This window comes from Lepidochelys kempii, chromosome 9, assembly GCF_965140285.1.
Source record: "Lepidochelys kempii isolate rLepKem1 chromosome 9, rLepKem1.hap1, whole genome shotgun sequence".
Classification (NCBI taxonomy): Eukaryota; Metazoa; Chordata; order Testudines; family Cheloniidae; genus Lepidochelys; species Lepidochelys kempii.
The window spans coordinates 84,103,467-84,126,829 of NC_136388.1; the positions used below are offsets into that span (position 1 = coordinate 84,103,467).

General features: G+C 40.1%; 1 protein-coding gene across 4 annotated transcripts in view; it reads right to left on the bottom strand.

The window, feature by feature from the left end:
• PAK3 (p21 (RAC1) activated kinase 3) overlaps positions 1–23,363 on the bottom strand; it is a 197,959-nt gene that overhangs the window by 18,789 nt on the left and 155,807 nt on the right. For 3 of the 4 annotated variants that reach the window (XM_073361185.2, XM_073361192.2, XM_073361184.2), the window contains 6 exons: positions 23,105–23,149; positions 21,799–21,952; positions 20,169–20,206; positions 17,371–17,502; positions 15,370–15,532; positions 5,470–5,533 (listed from right to left, as the gene is read on the bottom strand). In XM_073361185.2, coding sequence (XP_073217286.1) covers positions 5,470–5,533; positions 15,370–15,532; positions 17,371–17,502; positions 20,169–20,206; positions 21,799–21,952; positions 23,105–23,149 — 596 coding nt within the window. The remainder of the gene's footprint in view (positions 1–5,469; positions 5,534–15,369; positions 15,533–17,370; positions 17,503–20,168; positions 20,207–21,798; positions 21,953–23,104; positions 23,150–23,363) is intronic. The other variant, XM_073361191.2, reaches the window with a different exon arrangement.

Here is a 23,363-nt window from a genome sequence, read left to right on the forward strand (position 1 = left end):
TCTGGAGTCTGTCATAGAGCCACCGGAAAATAAAGTGACACACTGATCGGCATATGCAGACTAGACAGTCTGTTTTTTTGCCATCTGTTCCTGATTAAGAAAGATTCTTTCCCTACAGTGTTGTGGATGACTAGAATTGGAAAGAGGTAATACACAGAGTAAACCACCTAATGGATTTAAATGTCAAGGGGCCATGGTAACATTTGTTAACATTACTGGAGGCTAACACCTGAATTAAAGCATTGGTTCTCAAACTGTGATCATCTAGAGAGCCTTTCCTGCTTGCCTGCAGAAATGGATGGACCAGGATAGAAATTTTGGGAAGGGAAGCTGGAACATTTACATACTCTGAGTGAAAACCAGCTAATTTAAATTGAAACCAGTTAGTGTTGCCCAGTGTTACAAGACCTTTATGTTAGTTCTGTTCACCTGGAAGCTGAAATATTTCCATAGCATTTTAATTTGGCAGACTCACTCTTTTGTGCACCATAGACTGAGTGCCTGTATTGGAAACAATGTTAGCATTTGGCATGCTATGCATTCTTTTAATATAAATGCAAATGCATTTTTCTAAAACTAATTGTGGAGTTTAATCCAATTTGTTTTCATAAAAATCCAACAGTTTATTCAGGGTTGCTAATACTGAGCTGTACCTCCCTAGCTCATTCCTGTTAGGGTTTATTTAAAACAGCTATTTGAATTCGGATGCTTTTTTTTTTTTTTTTTTGTAGGCTCAAGGCTATCTGGTAAGAATTTAGATAGATATGAGTATTTTAAATAAATCTGTAAATTAATTGCAATGCCGCTATAAGTTTATATTAGGGACTTTTTCTTCCAAGCGATTATAATTTCTGTTCAGTTTCTAACTTTTAAAATACATTGTAACATCTTAGTTTTAACAAAGTTAGGCACTTAGTGGGATCTGGAATTGGATCTGTCTCAGTATCCTGGTGAAGTAGAAGTGGTGAAGATGAACCAAGAAACTAAATCACAGAAACCATAAAATATCTTTATGATAGAAGGAACCAGAAACTGATTTGAGCCAGTGTAGCCTTCTCTATCAAGCAGCATAACCTACATTTCCTAGGTATCCTGAAATGTCCTCAAATCCTAAACCAAGAACAAATACCAAAAAAGAGATTCAGCTCTGAAGCTCACCTATTTCCAAGTGTGACTCTGCTGACTAAAGTACGCTGTTTGCTAACCATATGGAGCACCGCGGAGTGATTGCCCACCCAATTCACTTTTCCTTAAATCAAAAGCTCCTCTTCAGCTGCAGTCTGCCAGGGAACCATGTCTTCCCCTCTAGTCTCCAGTTTCCTTATTAGCAGCCACTGAAAGATCTAGCCACTCATATCCTATTCTATTACTATCTTCAATATCATATTAACTGATTATTTGTAATAAATGCCAGGAAATCAGCTCAATAAGCTGTGTCATCTTCATTAACATTAACTAAATACATAAACAGAGTAATGGCCACATCATCTCATTTATTATGTCCCATCCTGTAAATAGGCACATCAACTCCTTGTCTCACTTGAAAAGCAAAGCCTGAGTATATACCATCCTCAGAACAGACTTCACTTCCCACGTGCTTCAGCTCTCTTTTGGGATCTGTATTCAGTGCAAGGTAAAGGAGGATTTACAGTTCCCTTTGCCAGACTCGTGAAATATGTGGAATGAAGCTTTGCTATCACAGCGGCCAAAATATATTTTCATCTTGGCTATAAGATTAAATGTATGACCTGTCATCATAAAACCAAAGGGGTTGTTTTTGTACGTCTTTTCTTTAAATGCAAACACTGCTCTGCATTTTAAAGTAAGTCCTTAATCCGAGTCATTTTATATTTTTCACAGTTTAAAAAAAGATGGGAGTGTCTCAAAAAAGCTTCCTTCAGGGAAGCCTGCAATGATTCAGATGCTAACCCAAAATTCTGTGGTCACAAAATCAAACAGGAATTCTTTGTTGTGAAAGATATTATACACCCCACTTTTAAGTGACTAAGAAATCCAGCAAGAATAGCTTCTCTCACTGTTTTCCTACTTGCAGGTCTGAAGTTTAAAGTCATCATGATACACAGTAGTAGGTAGAGAGTTGATAGTCATGCTGATGGTTAAGGCTGCCCAACATTTTCCATTAGAAGACCCTGTTTCCTGTTTTCAGGTGCTCGTAACTTTGCCAAACTTCAATCAGTTGGGCTGAAATTTTCCATGTGGGGTGTTGGTCTCAGGCTACTTTTTTTTTTTAAGCTTCAGCTAAAAATTTGGTTTTGAAAGTTCAGTCACTTCCAAGACTGTTGTTTTGCCTGTTAAAAACTTCCTACAACTGTTTCACTGAGAAGCTCTAGTAGGTTCATGTTTGGGAGTAGGGTCTTGAAATTTGGTGGGAGAAAGCAGGTTACCCTAGCGTCAAGGGTGCCTTTAGCTGTTCTCCTGACACTGAATGAGGCAAGGGAAGTTGTGTCAAAGAAGTGTGAGATCATTTAATTAAAGCCTATCATAATGCAAATGCATGAGCAACCTTAATTGTGTCATTTCCTAACTTTTAAGAGCTTGACTTTACCACTTTAACATTGTGTAAGATGGGTTATTGGGGTGTTTTGGGGAGGCTTATATATATATGAAGTTAACAATGGCTCAAAATGGTTCTGGTCTATTTCAAGTTGAATTTTGGGCAATAATTCCAGACAGTTCTAATTTTATCGAAACTTCTTTGCACATCCGCATTTTGAAACAAAATGTTTGCCATCAAAATAAGTTATTTTGGTAATAGCAGTATTTATGTGCCTTGCAGCTCCCTGACAACCACTGCACTCTTGCACTATCTATAGTTCTAGGGTAAAGTGACTTGCTTAAAGGAAGAATGTGTTTGCTACAGTCTTAACATTGTTCTCTAGTGTCTGGACAGAAAAAAGAAATGCAGACGGAAGTGAGTTTGTTTCTATAGATACATATACCTCCCTTGTGTCCACTGCTTGCTGTTTTCAGCAAAACTTTCTGCTTTGAGGCAAGGTGTGTCTCTCTCCCCTCTCCCTCCCTCCCCAAATTCACATAATCCCAACTAAAGAAACAGCCTCTTCATTTCTTTGATAAAATTGCTGTCTAATACACTGGAGTACAGCATATTAAATTTAGATTTTCTGTAAAGTTTTGAGTAAAAGTGAGTAACACATAATGCTCCAATTCTAGAAGCCCAAAGTAAGAAGATTGTTAGAATAATGGCTACTAAAGCTTTACCTGCTTCTAAACTCCTGGAAAGATATTTGCTTCTACAATGATAATACATTGTTTAATGTACAACCCCAGCAAAAAAATCTTATGGTTTCCCATAAATGGTTATCAGAAATGCAAAGACTTTAATTCTTCTGTAAACAATATTTTGTGGCTGTGGTAAATAACTTGCAGTAACACATTATATTAGTGTTTGTTTATCCCATCAGAGGATTGCAATTATCTCATCTTTGTAATGCCCAGCTCTGGTGAGAATACGCCTCATGCTTAATCTACAAGTGATTAGATTTGTGATTCCACAGGTCAGAGAATTTCCACGAAAACAAGACCAGAAAGAGGCACCACTATAAGTACAGGAAGACACAAGTGTATTGAATGAAGAACTCAAGAAGTTAAAGAAGAGCCTAATTTCTCGCTACTTACATACATGCGGTTTGATCCTGTTTACAAGATTTACATTCTAAAATGTATATTTATGGACATTAGAAAATACTCACATTGGGACTTAAGATGATCAAAAAGTTCCTACCTAAACCCATTCAGAGCACCCTGTAAGGTGGATTGTGGCTTTGTTACACTATGGGTCATATTACGTTTCATTTCTCGTTTAACTTTAGTGAGCACATTTGACGTTGTAGAATCAGAATGAAGATGTAGTTTTATCTATTTTAAGTGATATAAGGTAAATGAAAGTAATGAAAGCTGACATTATTTGAAATCGTCTTGCCATAACTGCCCTTTCAAACCAGAGTCTTTTTATTATAAAACCTAAAAGAAAAAGCAATGTGAGCTTGAAAAGACATGGTCTCTTCTTGTTCTGCATGTACCAGTTCCAAGTCAACCAGAAGTTATAGAAAATTCCAAATCCAATAATATATACAATGCACAAAGATACCTGCTAATCTCAGTACCCTTAATTCAGTGATAATTATTGCTGGTAACCTGAAGGCCCAATTTTGCTCTTACATGATGTAAATCTGGAGTAACTCCACTGAAAACAATGGAATTACAATATTACATAACTGGCTGTGATGGAGAAGAGAATCAGACTCTATATGTAGTCAGCATTAGTATTTAAAATGCATGTCACACACCACACAATTTCAAAATTACCTTGTTCTTACCAGTCTGATAAAGCATACATAGGATTCCATTCTGGGTAAACGCCTAACACTTTGAAGACACCATGTTTCTCATTACTAGCAAATGCTGTATCTTATGGGCAGCTATTGAGGATTCTGTGCATCAGAATGGATTGCATTTCTGTATACATACTTTTCATTACATATGCTGGGAAACAAGGGTTATTTAGCCTCTGACTTTTGTTCTCAAATTACATGATTTTAAACCTGACTCCTGAAATACTCTCTTTAACCACTAAATGATTTTTGACTAATGTCATTTTGAGCTGCACAATAACACTCATCAGATAAAATGATAAATGGCATTTTTCATGCAATAAAGTAAAGGTAAACTTCTGTTTCTCTAGTAGACCTATGTAATTCTTGGTCATATCAAAATGGCTTCTTCCATGAAGGCAGATGAACCACACCGCACATCTGAGGGATGACAATTTTGCCATGTTCCAGTAACTAATGCAATCAAGCCAGCCATCATGAAAATTTCTTTGATGACTCCTTTTGGCCGCAAGAAAATACTGATCAATGTGGAGGGAACAAGTACAATCAAAACAAATATTCTGAATGTATATGTAACTCCCTTGACTTCAAAGAGGTAACGCCAGCAAAGTATTTGGCCCATATTTATGCATATAACTCCAACTGCAGACTGCAATGGAACCCAAGATTCCAACGTGGGGAGGGATAGCTCAGTGGTTGGAGCATTGGCCTGCTAAACCCAGGGTTGTGAGTTCAATCCTTGAGGGGGCCATTTGGGGATTGGTCCCCCTTTGAGTAGGGGGGTGGACTAGATGACCTCCTGAGGTCCCTTCCAACCTTGATATTCTGACAGAACAAGGAGTAATGGTCTCAAGTTGCAGTGGGGGAGGTTTAGGTTGGATATTAGGAAAAAAACTTTTTCACTAGGAGGGTGGTGAAGCACTGGAATGGTGGTGGAATCTCCTTCCTTTGAAGTTTTTAAGGTCGGGCTTGACAAAGCCCTGTCTGGGATGATTTAGTTGGGGATTCGTCCTGCTTTGAGCAGGGGGTTGGACTAGATGACCTCCTGAGGTCCCTGCCAACCCTGATATTCTATGATTCTATGAACAGTACTTACCCTTGACCAATTTTTTCAAATCGTGTATATTTCTTCTTAGGGTCACCAACACTCACAATGCTTCCTGAAAGAAAAAAGAACAATGAAGCTCTCTTGAAAATGAGTATTATATCTTCAGTGACAATCTGTGGCAAGTCAAAAATCCACCATTATTGCCTGGCATCATTTGCATTATGTGCAGTTTAGATTCAATATACTACTAGAGCACACAGATTAGAAATAAGAGTAGCAGTTTAATAATTCAGGTGGCATCTACTGGTTTTTTTTAAATCCATTGATGAGCATGTTTGCCTCTGGAGATGGAAAGAAAACTAAGAACACGAACTGTAGAGAAGAGCTCACGTAAGACTCAGATATGAGTTAACGAATGAATAAATATGCAAATGAGTGTTTGTATACTTAAATGTTAATGAGCGCTAGCATAACAATGCTAATTTCCTCAGAACTAGCTAGTCTCTTTATGATTCCGCAGGGGGGTTCATACTTTCATATACTGAACCCAACTTTGTTTTTGGACTCAACTTTTATAAGCAGTTGCCATGTAGACACGAGGAAGAAAGTGATAAAGAGTTTCCTGGAGTGACTCTCCATTAGCCCTTCCTTGGTTTGCCTTTTTTAAAAAACAACAGTTAACATCAAATAATTAATTACAGGCTTTTGACAATCTTTATGATGTAGGCTTCATTGTGAAAGAGATCTAATTCACTTATATAAGAGCAACACTGCTTGTCTTCAGTCTGACTTTGATCAGTAACAATTATTTTATTCGATACTTTACAGTGAACACACATGCTAATCTTACTACATGAAACAGCCTTTTAAATGGATTAGAAGAGCAGCAGTATTCTTCAGACTGTAGCTTTTAACGTCTTTAAAAAGTTATCTACATTAATAAGGTGCTGGTAATTTTATAAATAAATTGATCTCAACAACAAGCTATGGTGGATGGAGTGCTGCCCTCTATTGAATAATTATTGCAACAACAGGCATTGATTGAAAGGCTTTGCATGTAATATTCAGAAAGTTGCAAACGAATTAAGGGTGGGATTTTCAAAAGAGTGTGATTTAGGCACACAAGTCCTATTGAAAACAAAAATGCTAATAATTTGGTAGCTTCTTGCTTGGCCAGCAGTGTAAATGGGCTGAATCAGGAGCAAATAGAGCAGTATTTGGGAAAGTGTGTGTAAGCAGAGTCTGAATGAGCTCTCTCCTGACATCTAGTGGTGAGCTGTGGAAAAGGACTTCAGGAGTTGATCTCATTTGCATGGGCACACCCACCCTGCCTAGGTATTCAGCACGATGGGATTGCTTGCCCAAATGATCACTTGTGGCTTCTGTTAGATCTCCAGTCTCCTTGTTACTGGGGCAGGAGTAATAAAGGGTTGTTATCCTTGTGTGAACTGTGGGCACCAGAACTGTACCTCGCATACCCTGATTGAGAGACTTACCCTCAACTGAATGGCACTCGCTACGCAGGGGACATGGGTTCCAAAACCCAATGAGTTAAGAGAGGGTGGGGACAGGTACTTTTACCTGTTGGTGTGGTTCCTGTTTAAGGATTCTGAACACCATTTGACTCCCTTTCTCTCCACAGTATAATAAAAGAGCTAATTTAGACTCAATTGAGGGTCATGTCATATGCTGCAGAGCTGAAATCACTGATACCTATATCTAAGTATTAGACCTACTTTGGGACATTGTCTCTATTGCAAGAGACTGCCCAGTGTGCACGAGTAGTAAGGCTCCTCCACTAACAGCTGAAATCACTGAGAGCTGTGTTAAGTGGTGGGCCCTGAAGACATCTTGTCGAGTGGCCAGGCAGGCAGCTGGCAGAGAGGAGTGGCCAGCAGGGTTGCTGGCGGAGAGGGCCAGGGCCAGGGCCAGAGCAGAGTCCTGCAGAGAGGTGCAGCAATCAGTGGCGGGGCAGCAAGCGAGTGCCCAAATCAGCGGAGCATGTAAGGTGCCTCCTTACCCCCCTTCCACCCAGGGTGGGAGGTGAACTCTGCAGATGAACCTCTGAACTCTGGGGCTGCACTGGGCAAGGACAGCAACTGTGAGTGGGGTGCAGAGAAGGGACGGGCACATTAAAGGGACTTTGAGTTGCTGGACTTAAGAACTTGACAGGAAAAGGACACTACCCAACCTACTTGAGGGTGGGTCTTTTGCTCATGGTTTATGAACAGTAGTTGTGGTGTTTTCCCAAATTAATGCTGAGTTTCTTCCCTCCTTTTATTAAAAGTTTTTGCTATACTCAGACTCTGTGCTTGCAAGAGGGGAAGTAATGCCTCTTAGAGGCACCCAGGGGGGTGGTATGTAATTGTCCCAGGTCACTGGGTGGGGGCTCAAGCCAGTTTGGTGAAAAGGAACTCCTAGATACTCAACCCAGCCCTTGTTGCTGCTGGCTCCACCTGGCAGAAGAGTTACATGTGCTTAAATTGAGTAATTGAGCCACAATCTTATAAACCCAAATCATACAAAATTAATGTTACTTTTTCTAGTCCACTTTCCTAGATAAAACATAAAAACTGATGAAAAGTAAAATCTAAAAACTTAATAGCAGGGTAAATAGCTACTAAAGATTTAATGTACAGTGTACACTACTAAAATATTTTGAGAAGATTATTCCTTAACTGAGAAAAAATGTCTGGAATGCGATAATGATTTGTGTGCACATATCTGGAAATTTACACCCCTCTCTCTCTCTTGTGTTTACTTGTACTTCCAAATTATGAACATCTAGTTGAGCTGCCAGTAATTGTAAGTAAGTCTCTTTCTCTCCTGTCTATGGTATTACTATGGTGCTCAATGCTCTGGCATCTAATGCTGATGGGTGTCTGATTGACTCCTCTCCGGCCAGTGCAGTGGGAAGCACAGATACTGTCTGGTGCACCCTTTAGTAAAAGAATCCTGCTGGTCAAGGCAAGATCCCTAATGGGGAGCTGTCGGGAATGGGGATGTGCTGTGGAACATGCTATACTATTCCCCCAACCAGGAGCATCATGAACCGCAAGCCAGCATTTGCTACTGATCCCAGCATATGTTCTTGCTAGCTGGAGGTGCAGCAAACGGCTCCCACACGCCTCATCCTATAAGAGTGCAGCACAAGGTATTCTAACTGTATTTTCAGACTCCACCTCAAACATTTATTGAACTCAGCATTTCAGGGACCTAATGTGACGAAGTGAGACTGTTCTTAATGGTTCCTCTGAATAGTGTAGGGGTGCCTCAGTTTCCCCTATGCAGTTCTTAAGTATCTAGGTGGTGGGGTAAGGGTGTATGATCATTGCAGCGCCCTAGAGGGCAGGTGTGTGCAGGGGTCTGGACACAGAGAATGGCCGACACCCTGTTTCCTGGCAACTGATGGCCTGGGCCCTTCCCCTCTGCAAGGTGAGAACTAAAGGAATCAGGTGACCTCCGGGCCCGGGAAAGGGACAAAGCCCAGAGGAGGTGGGGGGTGCTGGAGGGAGTTTCAGTTTGGGGCTAGGTGGGACATGGAGTGAAGTACAGATGTGGTTGTCTGGCTCACTGCCCCCCAAAATGCACCCAGCTGAGGGGTCCTGTTCTCTGCACCTGCAAACTCTGTGTTAGACCATGTTCCTGTCGTCTAATAAACCTCTGTTTTACTGGCTGGCTGAGAGTCACGTCTGACTGCGAAGTTGGGGTGCAGGACCCTCTGGCTTCCCCAGGAGCCCCACCTGAGTGGACTCACTGTGGGAAGTGCACGGAGGGGCAGAGGATGCTGAATGCTCCGAGGTCAGACCCAGGAAGGTGGAAGCTGTGTGAGCTGTGTGTCCTGAAGACAGGCTACTCACAGAAAGGCGACTGCCCCAGAGTCCTGACTGGCTTCATGGGGAGCAGTTCCAGAGCATCGCCCAGGGACTCCGTGACACCTAGCTAGAAGTTAACTAGTTTACACTTAGGTGGAAAAGCAATAATCCCCACACACTGACAAATGAGTGATAAATGGAAGAGGAAATGGACTCTCTTCAAGTGTGTCATGGGTTTGCTCAAAGCAAACTTCAAACAGAATGACAGCACTGAAATGCTATTGATTCCAGTCCACTTATGCTCTCTGAAGTTGGCAGAGTGATTATATACAGCCACTAACCAACCCCTTACCACAGATTGAGAGAAGTGCAGTAAATGCGTTTAAAATAAAAATAATAAAAATGCCATCCAGAAAGGAGAAATGAAATGATTAGATTTTAAAGTAATTAAATACTTCCTATGATAGAGCAGTGATTTCTGAGGAATACAGAAACAATTCTCTGTATTGTTCTTTCAGTTGGAGACACATAATCACAATACTTTACTGTCCCCTTTAACCAGAGACTTTTTTGTTTAGCAGGGAAAAAATATATTTCTAATGTTTGTTATTTTAAGAAACGGTAGTGTCCCACTGACAGTGGATTGGTATTATCCGTAATTAGAATGAAGGGCATTTTAGGAACAAAGGGAACCCACTTACACAAAAATGCTTCATGGTGAGTTGAGATTCATTATAGCAGAGAGGAGCTGTCTAGCAAAATAGCCACTTCTTCACCTTGGGAATAATGATATGCTCTCTTGATCCTCTGCAGTGGCGAGGGACACTGGCTGCTGGGGCAGGGTACACCTTATTTTCATTTGGTAGATGATGCAGCAAGATGAGCCAAACTCTGTTTTACTCCACAGCGGGGACAGCTGCATGGAGACTTACTTCTCCTGCATGGAGCAGCGGCAAATGCTCTTTAGCCTGGTCCATGCCACAAAAAATACCCATTGCTGACAACAGATGCAGCTGAATTGATAATGAACACTGTTTAGCGCCAATCAGAGCCTAGAATAAACTGTGTTCAGCATCACTTCAGAAACTGTACTTAAAACCTGCAGTCTGCAAGGTAGTAACTGCTGTAATCCAAGGGGAGTTGCACAGTGGAACTCTATTAGAGCAGAGATGCTTCCTATAAGAGTGAGCTTCCTTATAGGAGTAGAAATCCATTGAAATGCATAATGCAAGACAGGAGTTTTACTGTATTCCATTTTGCTACAAACAGAATTTCACTACAAAATGACTGGTAACTTAAAGACAGTGATCAGTATGAGTCTCTAAAGAATTGTATCCAGAATCACTCTAACTTAGTGCTGTGTTGAATACTACTAAATCTGTGTCTGCATAATGTATTATCTTCAGCTAATTGACGGCAATAGTGTACCCATCAAGAGGACTTTCGGGGAGCTCACTCAGAGGTGTAACAAGACACTGGTTTCCTGCTACAAGAGATCAGAGAAGAAAGAGACTAACAAATATATTTAGGTCAGAATTTTCGGAAGTGGCCACTGATGTTGGGCATCTCAACTTTCAGGTACCTAATTTTGAAAATTACTTTAGTAAAATTAGTTAGTTTCTCCTCTCCTCTTCCTTTTACACCAGTGCAAATCAGAGTAATTCCACTGAAGTCAACATTATATTGTTGTAAGACCCCAATTCAGGATAGCACCCCCTAATATAGGTCAGCACTTAAGCATGTTGCTAACTTTAAACTTACAGTTAAGAATATGCATAACTGTTGTCCTGAACAGGGATGGACTTAAGCACATGCTTAAGTACTGTCCAAAATCAAGGCCTAAAACAGGCATATATGAATGCTGAATCAGGACATTTATGTTTTACAATTATAATGGAACATACTAATGATTTCATTATAGACAGAATTTCATTTTATCCAATCTCAGTACTAGAGCATTTACTCCCCAGTAAAATATGTGATGAAAGCAATCACGTGATATTTCACACAGAAGAGAATTAAATTAATTTGAAGGCTAGGATTTGGAGGCAAGGATTTCTTTCTAAAATCTCCACGTCACATATTTGCTCGAGGCAGACCTTCAAAGACCTTGCTCATGTGGATATCAGATTCCTGAGATAGCAAAAGGAGAGCAGGTGGTTGTAATGCTTCAAAGAAATAAACGGAAATAAATCCAGGGCTCAGTTCTAAACTGAGAAACACGGGCAATTATAACTGTACATCTTGAATAATCCATTGCTGCAGGTATACATGCCTCACAAAACCAGCAGTGTGCCTGGGGATCTCATGTTAGAAGCATGACTCAAATACGTAGCCTCAGCTAAAGTAGCCATTATGAGTTGATATGCAAGGGGGTAACTACCTGCACTAGAAAATATCTTCTAACTTACTTCATTGTCTCCTGGGTACTGCCTAGCTTCTTTGAGATCCAACTCTTAAAAGATCTACCATAGAATCATAGAAATGTAGGACCTGAAGGGACCTCAATAGGTCATCTAGTCCAGTCCCCTGTACTCAAGGCAGGACTAAGTAATAACTAAACCACTCCTGACAATTGTTTGTTTGTTTAACTTGTTCTTAAAAGCCTCCAATGATGAAGATACCACAACCTTCCTGGGCAATTTGTTCCAGTGTTCAACTGTCAGTTTTTCCTAATGTCCAACCTAAACCTCCCTTGCTGCAATTTAAGCCCATTGCTTCTTGTCCTACCCTCAGAGGATAACAAGAACAATTCTTCACTCTCTATTAATCTACCAGTCAATCTGCAAAAGGCACATTGCACTGAAAAATCTACAGTAGTGTTTGGGTTCACACTTGTAAGGGGTAAACATTAGGATTCACGTCAGGTTGTAATGATTTTCATTAGTCAATACTAGCAGTGATGAACAAGAGACACGCTGAGCACAGGTACAAGCAGTAATGTGCCTGGTCAGTGAAGAGCCACACTCTCTGCCGTGAAGAGGCTGCTGCTATAAAAGCGTTGCATTACAGATGATCTCAAACTTTGTATTCATTTTAAGGATACAGTTTTCGCAGTTCAGAATGTTGTTGACTTCAGAATCAAATGTAAAATGTTAAAAAAAAAAAAGATCTAGAACTCTCCACTGAAATTATTTATCAACTAGTTAGAGCTGGGGACAGACTGAAAGGGCCTATTCTTGGAATCTGAGTATCCATCTGCTAAGAAAGTAGCAATAATCAGTCATTTTGCTTAGAAGCCTGAGAAACCTCTTTTGCTCTAGACTTACCAGAGTTTGGTGTACATCCCTGGGCCATGACCAATATATTTTCTGGGGTAGCTCACAGGTGGACTCATTAGAGAACTATTTGGTTAGGAATTAATTGTGACAAAGTCTCATGTACATACTACAATAGATACATTGATGGTTAGCTACTGAGAGATGCTTGCAGAGATGTAATGTAATCATTTCTCAATGATTTTAATCAGCATCTGATTACTCCAGGTTACTGGCACCAGCTTCTTTTTAGACACTTTTAATGAGTGAAGAAGCTAAAAAGTAAAACTAAACTGAGTATAGTATAAAGACAGATTTCTATTAAAAGGCAATTTTTTCAGGGTTTTACAACTTCCATTATTTTTTATCCATCTTGATTAGATAACATACACCTCACGGCATTTGAGCACCAAACCCAGCTCCACACTCTTTAAAATGCATCCTGTCCTGCAAGAATGGAGCATTTTTTTAAAAAGGGACTCAGTCTTTTAAAAGGAACACAACTTTCAGGGCATGAGATTCCCGGAAGGCAGGAGGAATTTTATAGGGGTTTGACTATGTATATGAATTACATGGTGACTGTAGTAATACCATATTTTGTTGAGATCCCAACAGAATTTACAAACTGAGCAAGAACAGGCTGAGATGATGCCTAGTTGGAAGAACTCAAAGGAATACTTAGATGCTACAGGAAGTAGTGGGTATTCCATCAGCAGCACTGTAATGTAGCCCTGCAACCCGATGGCACCCAGCTACAAATCTCGGGTCAGGTCAAGTATGAAAATGACATTCTTTGGCTCGGGTCAGGACATTTTTAACATCGTTGTGCATGTGACTTCTATTTTCTGAAGCCCTCGTCCAACTTCCTATTTTTGCCTCTCTCCTCCTCCCTGCTCCCCTCCCTCCCCTTTCCCAGTCTCCTCCCCACCATTCCCCTGCTCCTTCTCTCCTTCCACCCTTCTTTCTTCAGTCTGGCTTCTTTCCCCCTACCCACTGTCTGAGCCTCTAGTCAGTGACCCATAGCTCTCCAAGCAAAACTAACACCCTACAAGTGCCCTGCATGAAAAAAAGTCAACACTCTTGGGCTTGGGTTGAGTTCTGGTCGAGCTTTAATATTAGGCCTGAGCAGACCTCCAGTGTAGTGCTGCTCTGTATTAACAGCTGAAGCTCCCCACTCCAGAGGCTGCTGCATTTCAATGGTTGGTGCCTTGTATAGGTAGTTTTAGTTACTGGACCAAATTCATCCTTGGTATATATAAATGCCAGAGAGCACAGAACTGTAACGAAGATACAGTCATAAAGATCTCCCCTCTATACCACTAAATCTGCAATCTGAGTTTAATACAGATTTATATGAAATCACAACAGAAACAGTGGCTTGTAAATATGAGTATTTACGTACTAAGGGCTAAGCTAAAGCTTAATGAACTTAGCCAGGCTGGGGCAGGAGGAGAGGAGGTGCACGGCCAAAGCAGCAGTAATTGGCGACATTATGCCTCTGCAGACCCGAAACAGACATAGTACTGTTAGGATATAGATATTCAGGCCTGTCTGCAAAGGCCTGTACTTTAAGAATTTAGGTGTATTCTTATCGCTTGGCTAGTTCTAGAGGTATAAAAGAAAGAAATCACTGTCTGCCGGTATAAGGGCCTTCTCTTACTGTGACAGATTGAGGCCCTGTTCTTAGGCTAAGGCCTTTGGCTAAGCAGCAGAGGCAGCCATAAGCTAGGAAGCGAACAGTCACATCCTCACATTCCAAACTAGTCACACTGAAATAAGGTGCTATTGGGCTGTTAGGCACGATCAGGACAGGATTGTATTCCTATCACCTCCAGAGAAAGGGAAGTGCCTAGAAAACGTAAAAGGAAACTGAGTTTGATAGCATCCTGTCTGGCAAGAACTCACTTATCAATAGCTGGGATGTGAAATGCTCGCTTCTGTGTTGTCTTGTCGTTGTAGTTCCCACTTTCCTATTGTTTGTCTGTATAATCTCTGTCTGGTTCTGTGATTGTTCCTGTCTGCTGTATAAATAATTTTGCTGGGTGTAAACTAATTAAGGTGGTGGGATATAATTGGACAATATGTTAGGATTGGTTAGTTAAATTTCAGGAAAATGACTGGTTAAGGTATACCTAAGCAGAACTCAAGTTTTACTACATAATCTGTAGTCAATGAGGAAGTGAGTGGGTGTGGGTGGGGGTGGGCATGGGCATGTGGGTAAGGGAAATGGGAGCAGGGAATGGGAGTAAGGAAGTTGGAATCATGTTTGGCTAAGGGTAGGAATGGGAACAGGGACACAGGTCTAAGGCTCTGTGGTGTCAGAGTTGGGAAGGAGGACACTAAGGAAGGAAACTGGAATCATGCTTGCTGGAAGTTCACCCCAATAAACATCGAATTGTTTGCACCTTTGGACTTCAGGTATTGTTGCTCTCTGTTCATGCAAGAAGGACCAGGGAAGTAAGTGGGTGAAGGAATAAGCCCCCTAACAAGTACCTTGAGGGGAGGGGATGTTCACCAGTTGCACTTGCTACTATTGTAGAAGAGGTGTAGTATGTGTTTTCTCTTCAGCCCAATGGACACCTGTTGGTGACTCAGTACACCAGGGGTTACTAGGCAACAGTGTTCAGTTTATCCAGAAATGTTCTCTCTCTCTGCTGCACATTAGAAAGCACAGGCAGGCAAATCACAGTTGTCCACTGAGAAGGAAGGGATTCCCTCCATCTCTGTTTCCTGTCCATCGAGCACAACTGCAGTGTATACAAGAAAGCCCAAGTGTCCCAGTGACACTAAAATAAGGACATTCCTTCTGCATGCATACAGGAGAGACACATAGAGACAACCTTTTATTAAACAAGGGGTAAGGCCAGGACACTTACTCAATTTCTCTAGGATCTCTTCATCCGTCATCTTGGATTTTTTTCGTTGCCGGTCCGTGTTTCTGTACAAAGTGTTTGTGTTTGAGTTCTCAGGCTGAGGGGTCAAAGCCTCTTTAACTAGGGCTGGTGCAGCAACAGGTTCAATTACAGACCGAGTGTAGATCTGCAACAGAAAATTATTTTGTGGTCAGAAAGGTGGGTCTGGAGATAGATCCCCATGAGATTTTATCTCACACATAAATAGGGACTCTGCCAACTTAAGTGTCACACTGGAAAAAAAACAAAAACATATCATGTTCCTTTACTTACTATCACCAATGGCAACTTACATTAAGATGTTTGTTTCCTTTGTGCATTTCTCAAAACATGGACAATGAAAACTAATGAAGTCAGTTTTATCCTTATTTATAGTCAGTTTCATTTTTAGGTTGTTGGTTCTGCAATTTTATGTTTCAAACCCTGGAGGGGAACATTTACTTGCTTATAGTCTGATTAAGCTCTGAAGGGTGACTGTAAAAATGACATTGTGAGGCTCTGTGTCTCATTGATTCAAATTCTGCATTTACACGTACTGCCTGGGAATAGAGAATCAAGCTGGGCTCTTTCTGACCTGGGCTGAAACTCCAGGAAAGAAGTGCTGGGAAAGCAAGAAGACAGACACCTGGGGAAGAGAGGCTGTGCCCAGTTTGGTACTGGGGTGAAAGAATGAAACTTCAAAGAGAGAACAGACGCTCAGGGAGGAGAGGCTAGGCCCAGATGAAACTGTAGGTGAAGACTTTGGGCCTGAATTCTATTTTGAAATATTTTGTGCAGGGTTTAAAAAGTTGGATCCCCAGCAGGGGAAATGTGGACATTTTAAGGGGAAACTGAGGCAGGCCTCTGCAGAGCCATGCTTGGCTAGTACAAGGCACTACAGGGGAGGAGCATCTCTTGACAATCTGTAATAAAAAGATTTTTGGAACTCAGTTAAAAATGCTGCTGAAGATGCATGAGGCAGAAGCGTATCCAGCTCATCCTCCAGAGCAGTGGTGGGCAACCTGTGGCCTGTCAGGGTAATCCGCTGGTGGGTCACATGTGGCCTGCGGGCCTCAGGCTGCCCACCACTGCTCCAGAGCCTGTGATGGCTCTGTAGGACAAACAGGAGTAATAGTAACAAAAACTTGTTTTAGAGCAATTAAGTCGGAAGATAGGAGTCTGAATATACTGGGAGTAGCAGTCATGGTGCAAACCTCACCAAAGCCAATGTCTGCTCAGCTGAATCACAATGATCAGGTTAGATTCAGCAGAGCTGGATATAGCTGATTTGTATTTTCATCCTCCATAGCAGTGCATTTAGACATGACAGATCCCAACGTTATAATAAAAGGCCTTATTATTTTCATGATGGGGACCACATCTTAATAGACTCACTATCTTGTGGAATTCCCTCCTTCAATTTGTAATCTCGCAGATCACTTCTCCCATTCACAACTGTGTAGCATGGAATACCATCATTAGGAAAACATTTATATACTGTATCTGTCTTTTAATATGACAAATGCTTTGTCCTGTTAGAAGACACAGAATCGCACTGTCTATATTTGCTCTTCATTTCATCTCCCCATCACATTGGTTCAGTTTCTCTCTCTCTCAATAAGGAAGCAAGGAGGAGAGCTAGCACTATCGTAAGCCTTCTTTCGACTGACCATGGCTAAGTCCACATTTATATATCTGTATTTTAAATAACATAGTATTACATACACACAAACACAATACAAAAACTGAACTCAGAGTTTCACAATACCTATTGGCAGAATGGGAAAAGCTCAAGATTACACGAAAAGCTTCAAATCAGAACCTGCTGGCTTCTGTAGGTTCATGGGAATTAAAAGAGGTAGTTAGGATTCTAACACTGAGTCTTCACCCAAAAGGAACTCTATACACTATTTCCTATTATAACAGATATATCTCTCAGTTATACCATACAATGACAACAGTAACCAAAGCTGCTAGTGAGCTTACTGATTTTGTATGCTCAGGTCGTGGTGCAATAACAGGTGGAGGTTCATTGTCATCTTCTTCTTCTTCATCATCTTCATCCTCTTCTTCTGAAACTGGGGGAGCTAAAGGGGGTTCTGATGCAGTTTTTGTGCTCTGTGGATAAAAGGGAGCAGCATAACTGATTGTTCACTTATTGTTTAAAGACAGCATGGGAGGCTTGTTAATAATGTACAGCATAAATCTACTCAGACATAACAGAGAATTTTACATTTATATTTAGTTGTAGAAACCTCAGTTGTTAGTTGCATATGGTGCATTCTTTTTCTATGATTACAAATATATGTATTGTTTGGTTAATTCATTTTGGTGTTTTTCCTCTGCCTCTTATTTATTCATGGCCAGTCTTGGTAAGATACTAGCATTTGGGCTAGTGAATTGTATCCTGTGCTGCATTATTAGAGGAATTAAGTTAAATAAAGGCAAATAAATCATTCATTTACATACTTAATGAAAGACTAATTTAACTGAGAACAATACTTGAACAGATGCAGGAGCTAGAAAATCACCTCTAGTTCCTGGTTAATTGCTTTGGCAATGTGTTTGCAGAAATGGTAACAGTTAATTAAGCTAATAAGTCTACCTGTTAGACTAAGGCCACGTCTACACTACCTGCCGGATCGGCGGGTAGTGATCGATCCCTGATCACTCTGCTGTCGACTCCGGAACTCCACCAGGGCAAGAGGACACGAAGTAAGTGATTCTAAGTCGATCTAAGATATGTCGACTTCAGCTACGCTATTCTCGTAGCTGAAGTTGTGTATCTTAGATCGATCCCTGCCCCTAGTGTAGACCAGGCCTAATTAATGCACTTCAAAGCTCAAAGGATCCTTCATTAAGTCTAACAGGAAATTCTGCATTATAGAGAATAGCTATTCATTTTTTTATTATTTTACCCAGCATAATATTATTTTTTCCTGTTTAGATGCTTTTCACATTTATCTTCATCTAATGCTTAATGCTTAGTATTTCTGCTCTTTGCCAGGTTTCAGTGAATCAGCAGTATAACATTAATGGGGCTGCAGCTACCATAAACCCAGCGACTAAACCTAAAATGTGGACTAATGGCTAGAATTGCTAGAAGAAGAATAGACTGGGGAAAAAAATCCAATCAAACATTTACCAAATGCTGAAGGGAATTTTATAGGGGGGTTAAGAGAAGGAACACAGAGAATAACATGGTTATCAAAGCAGGATCTTAAGCTGACTGGGGACACTTCTTCTAAGTAATCAGGTCTCGCACATAACCTGTGAGATGATCACTTCTCTTCAGTACAGTACATGGCATCAATGAAAAGATTGTATGGATCATCCAATCTAAACCCCTATAGTTTGCAGAACAGTTCACTACATCATTCCTACCACTGCCTGAATTAATTTGTCCTTAAATATATATTCAGTGATATTGCATCTCCCATGAGAATCTATTCCACTGCATAACTGATTTTACTGAAAATGGTGACCTGTAAAACAAGTTATTAAAGTGTCAAAACTTTAGAATTATATGCTGCATAACCCAACTACCGGGACAGAGAAGCATTCACCATATACTATATGATATCATGCAACTTTGCCAGAGTTTGGAGCTGTCTTAGGTGGGAAAGAGTATCTATTATTCTGTAGCATATCACATGACTCTAAAGTTTCCTGTTTAAAATTCATATTTTACAAACTTACACATTTTTGAAAAAAAATCATGCAATAAAATAATCTCACTTCTATGATGCCAGACCATAACAAACCATTTCCATACCCTAGAAGGGTTCCTCAGTTGATGTGACAACACTAGAATTGTGAAGCTACACTACATACAATAACCTGAATATTTAATACCAGACTTGTATTACTGGGTGAAATTCAGTTAGTAGGATTTGAATGATTTCTTTGTATTGCAATAGCGCTCCCACCTTCCCTCTTATATAAGATTCCTGTTGAATCCCTTGAGTAGGCTATTCTCTTGTAGGAGCTTGTATCTTGCTACTGGTTATATCCCATGATACACAGTTATAGTTCCTAAGGACACCATAACCACTGGTAGGAACCACTTTTGAAGGCCATACTGATTATATTCCTATGTGATTGCAGTATTCTTCCAGAAATGTATTTTATTATGGATAATGGATCTGGCTTTAGTTAAAAAATTTAACTGTGAAACTGAGTCACTGAATTTAAAATAAAGGCCAAATCCCTAATTAATTATTGATATTTAATGCAATAATGTTAATACTGATAAACTCAGTCAATATTAATATGTACATCATAAATATATCTCCAGGATTTCCACAGTAATTCAGCATTAATTATAATGGACCAATATTTAAAACTTTCTTACAAATTATTTCAGTGAGTTCTGAATAATTTCTAATTTTATGTTCAGTCATATAGCTAATTAAATCACAGAAGTACAAAAGCAAAAAAATTTAGTAGAGATTTTATTTTAAGATGGAAAAAACTACGCTAAAGTGTAATTAGAGAGCCTGGAATAACACACTGTACTACAGAATATAAATCATAAAGGGCTGGGAATAGTAAGCAATTCCTCATCAACAAACCCAGACTTTAATCTGTCTGTCAGGTATTATACAGAAAATTAAAAATAGCCAATGGAATCTAAATACCACTGCTGCAAAGATGTTGTGTCTGACTTCTTTCAGCGGAGGCGACTGGTATTCTAAATACCAGAAAATTCAGAGTTTATGGCTTACTCCACCACACTTACACAAACACCATAAATGAAATTGCTGTTATTTTTTTACACTCACCGAAGGATGGGCTGCTATGTATCCGTGGGCGCTCTTATCTGAAAGGTGCAAAAGAAGATTGGCTAGATACTTTTCATAACAAAGCTTGGTCTGGGGAATCCAGCCGAACAAGTTCTTCCAAAATTCGTCGGATTTCATTCACAACACCCCTTTGGCAAAACCAGTTACTTTATAAAGATGACAGCAAGGTGGTGGAATGATCTGGGTTATTTTTTTAGTGCAATGTCTGCATTTTACTTTAGTGTCTGTTTTCCATGTTTCACTTGACCCTTTACTATCCCAAAAGAGCTGGGAAGTGGTTCGGCACACGTCTCTCCCCAATAGGGAAGGCAGTTTGAAGTCAGGCTTATGATAAAGTCACGTGGATAAAAAGAATGCAAATACACGCATTTTTCTTTCTAGTGGGGTCAAAACCTTCTGACAGAAAAGATTTAGTATAACCCTTCTCATACTGTGATTGTTCTATTATTATGGAGCCACAATAGCAACTCCCTAAGAATGTACGTCAGTTTCCCTTCTAAAGCGGATTATGAACACATCATCCCTCTAGCTTTTGCAAACACACACACATGCACAAAACTCCGACAAGCCTGAAATTTTGCATGGTTGATATCTTATTCCAGCATTCATTGTTATTTTAGTGGGGGTAAATTGAAGGTTAGTCAGGCAATCAATTTTTTGAATTACGGGTCTCAGTTGAGCCACCAGGTTCAAGGAAGTAACTGTCTCGACTGGCACTGATGGCGGCATTTTTATTAGCTCTACCAGATGAACAATTTCAGGTCAAGAAAGTTACAGATGCTGCTCACACGCTGCTGGGTTTGAACGCCACGTTAGCGGAAATAATAGCTATGTCTTTACAGACTTAACTGTATCACAGCATTTTTGTGCAGGAATCATGTCAATAATTAGGAGAGCCATGATACAGAAAAGAACACATCATTACTAAAGCCACACACACTCTACCCAGTCTGAAGCCTCAGCGTCCTTGGTAGACATGATTTATTATCAGGCAACAGGGTTCCTTTCGCTAACAAGGAAAAAAAAAAGAACACACTGAAAAAAATATAAACTAAAATTCAGAATTATTCTCCTTGAAAACATTTTCTCAATGCTGCTTAGTGACCTTGCAGAATGTACAGAAAACCCAGGGATAGTGTCACATTTGGAGGCTTCCAAATTATGGCACCTCGATTGCAATGAAATCCCCAGAATGAAGATGCTCCAGGCTCTAGAAGTACCTCCTTCTCTTTGATCCTTCATCCAGATTCCTAGTAAGACTCCATGACAGTAGAAATGTTGTATTCATTTCATATATTTATGCATAGCACCCATCTCCCATGCAGATTACTAGTTATTTGTGGCTTCCGAATGAAAGAGCCAGTGACTGTTTCACAAATCCTCTTATTTAATTTTGAAAACAAAGTAACAAAAACAACCAGATTATCCAATTACTCTTCCACATTTGCAACTGCATCTTTGGGAGGAAGCAGCATTCAACTCCAGGATATTAGATCTTTCCTTGTCATTGGAATGTCTTTCTGGTCACTTCTTTGCACTTCAAAGACACTTGTTTTACTTTTGAACCAGTTTGGCTTTCAGTTTCTTGCACAGCATGGCTTCAACTTACCTCCTGAAGTAAAGCTCATGTATTTCTGGTTGTTAACTGTCTCTTTGGAATCGTAGAATTTGAGAACATCTAAAACAGCTTGTGGATTCTTCTTTTGCTCTAGTTTTGTTATATTGGAGGTCTGTAACAGCCTGGCCCACTGCTCTGGAATTCCCTGTGGATGCCAAGTAGAAAGAATGTTGATTTAGGAAATTCAGCAGCCACAACCAGCATAGTTCCTTACCAAGAATCCCATGCTACCTGTAAGATTACTTTCAGAAACTTTAATTGATGCCTTACATTTAAAATAAGAAACTGACACAGTAGATGTAATCATTCTCTTCTCTATCAAAATACAGAGCTAAAACCGGGATCCAACTTTTAAAAAAGAAAAGAAAGTTATGACTGACAGGAAAAAACGTGCATGAAACTCATCTTTAAATCAACTCTGCTCTTCCATGGAATAATGATTTAAGGCCTAGCTGGTTTTCCTGGTGATTAAGTGCAGACATAACAAGACTACTCTATATTTGTGGACAACACAGTGTATTTTAGGAGCTTTACACTGGATTTTCAATGCTTAATGGAAATATATAGTTGCTGTTCTAATTAAAAGATTAGCCCCCTCCCCTGATACATTTATTTGACAGTACAGTATGTCTAAATCAGGGGAGTGTTGTTTCTAGTTTGGAGAAGGGGGCAACAATTTGGATTGAAACGTAAAAATTGTAACACTGAGTTGTAACACGGCTGCTGCTGCTGCTGCTAAGGAAAGTCTCGTTTTCCAGCACCCTTAGCTCTCTATGCTGCTTATTAAAAATGTATAGAAAGTAGGAACTCAGAAAACAGGCTGGAAGTGCCAAAGCCTAGCATGAGTTTTCAATCATCTTAGGCGGGAGGGTGACATTTGGAAATCGATCCAATCTTGGAAAGCTGCAAATTTGCATTGGAATATTATTGTTGACAAATTGCTTTAAACATCCAGTATAATTTCCTAAGTTTCAGAACCTACAATTTTCCCCTTTTACCACACAGCCAACATCTAGCAGCGAATTAGAGGAGCTACCGAATAAAGACTATACCTGAGGTGCATCTATGCATAACCTTGGTGCCACCCCAGTCTAGATATACATTTTACATGGCTTCTTCCTTCGAAGTTCTCTGCAAATCAATGTGTGACATGGGCCTCCAGAGTTTTGGATTAATGACAAAAATGTGGGATAAGCCAAGCAACAAATCTACTGCACACACATGAACCTGCTGCTGCAGTGCTATGACATCTCAAAGAAGCACTTTGATGCAAGCTTCTTTTGGGCCTGTGACGCACCTCTGGAAGCTTCCCTGTGCACATCTGTGAGCCATAGAGATCTGGCTGTAATGGACGTAAATAAAGAAAGAAAAGAAAGTTAAAACAGAATGTGGGACAACTTAGAAGGTGGTAAGGAGGTGAAACCAATGGGCCAAAATGGGGAAAATCCCATCTAAAGTGGGAGAATTATGAGGTAAGTACCAAATAGATTAGGTGCTGGACAGGCTACAAGGAAGACAGACTTAGGAAAAACAGAAAAATCACAATTGTTCCAAAG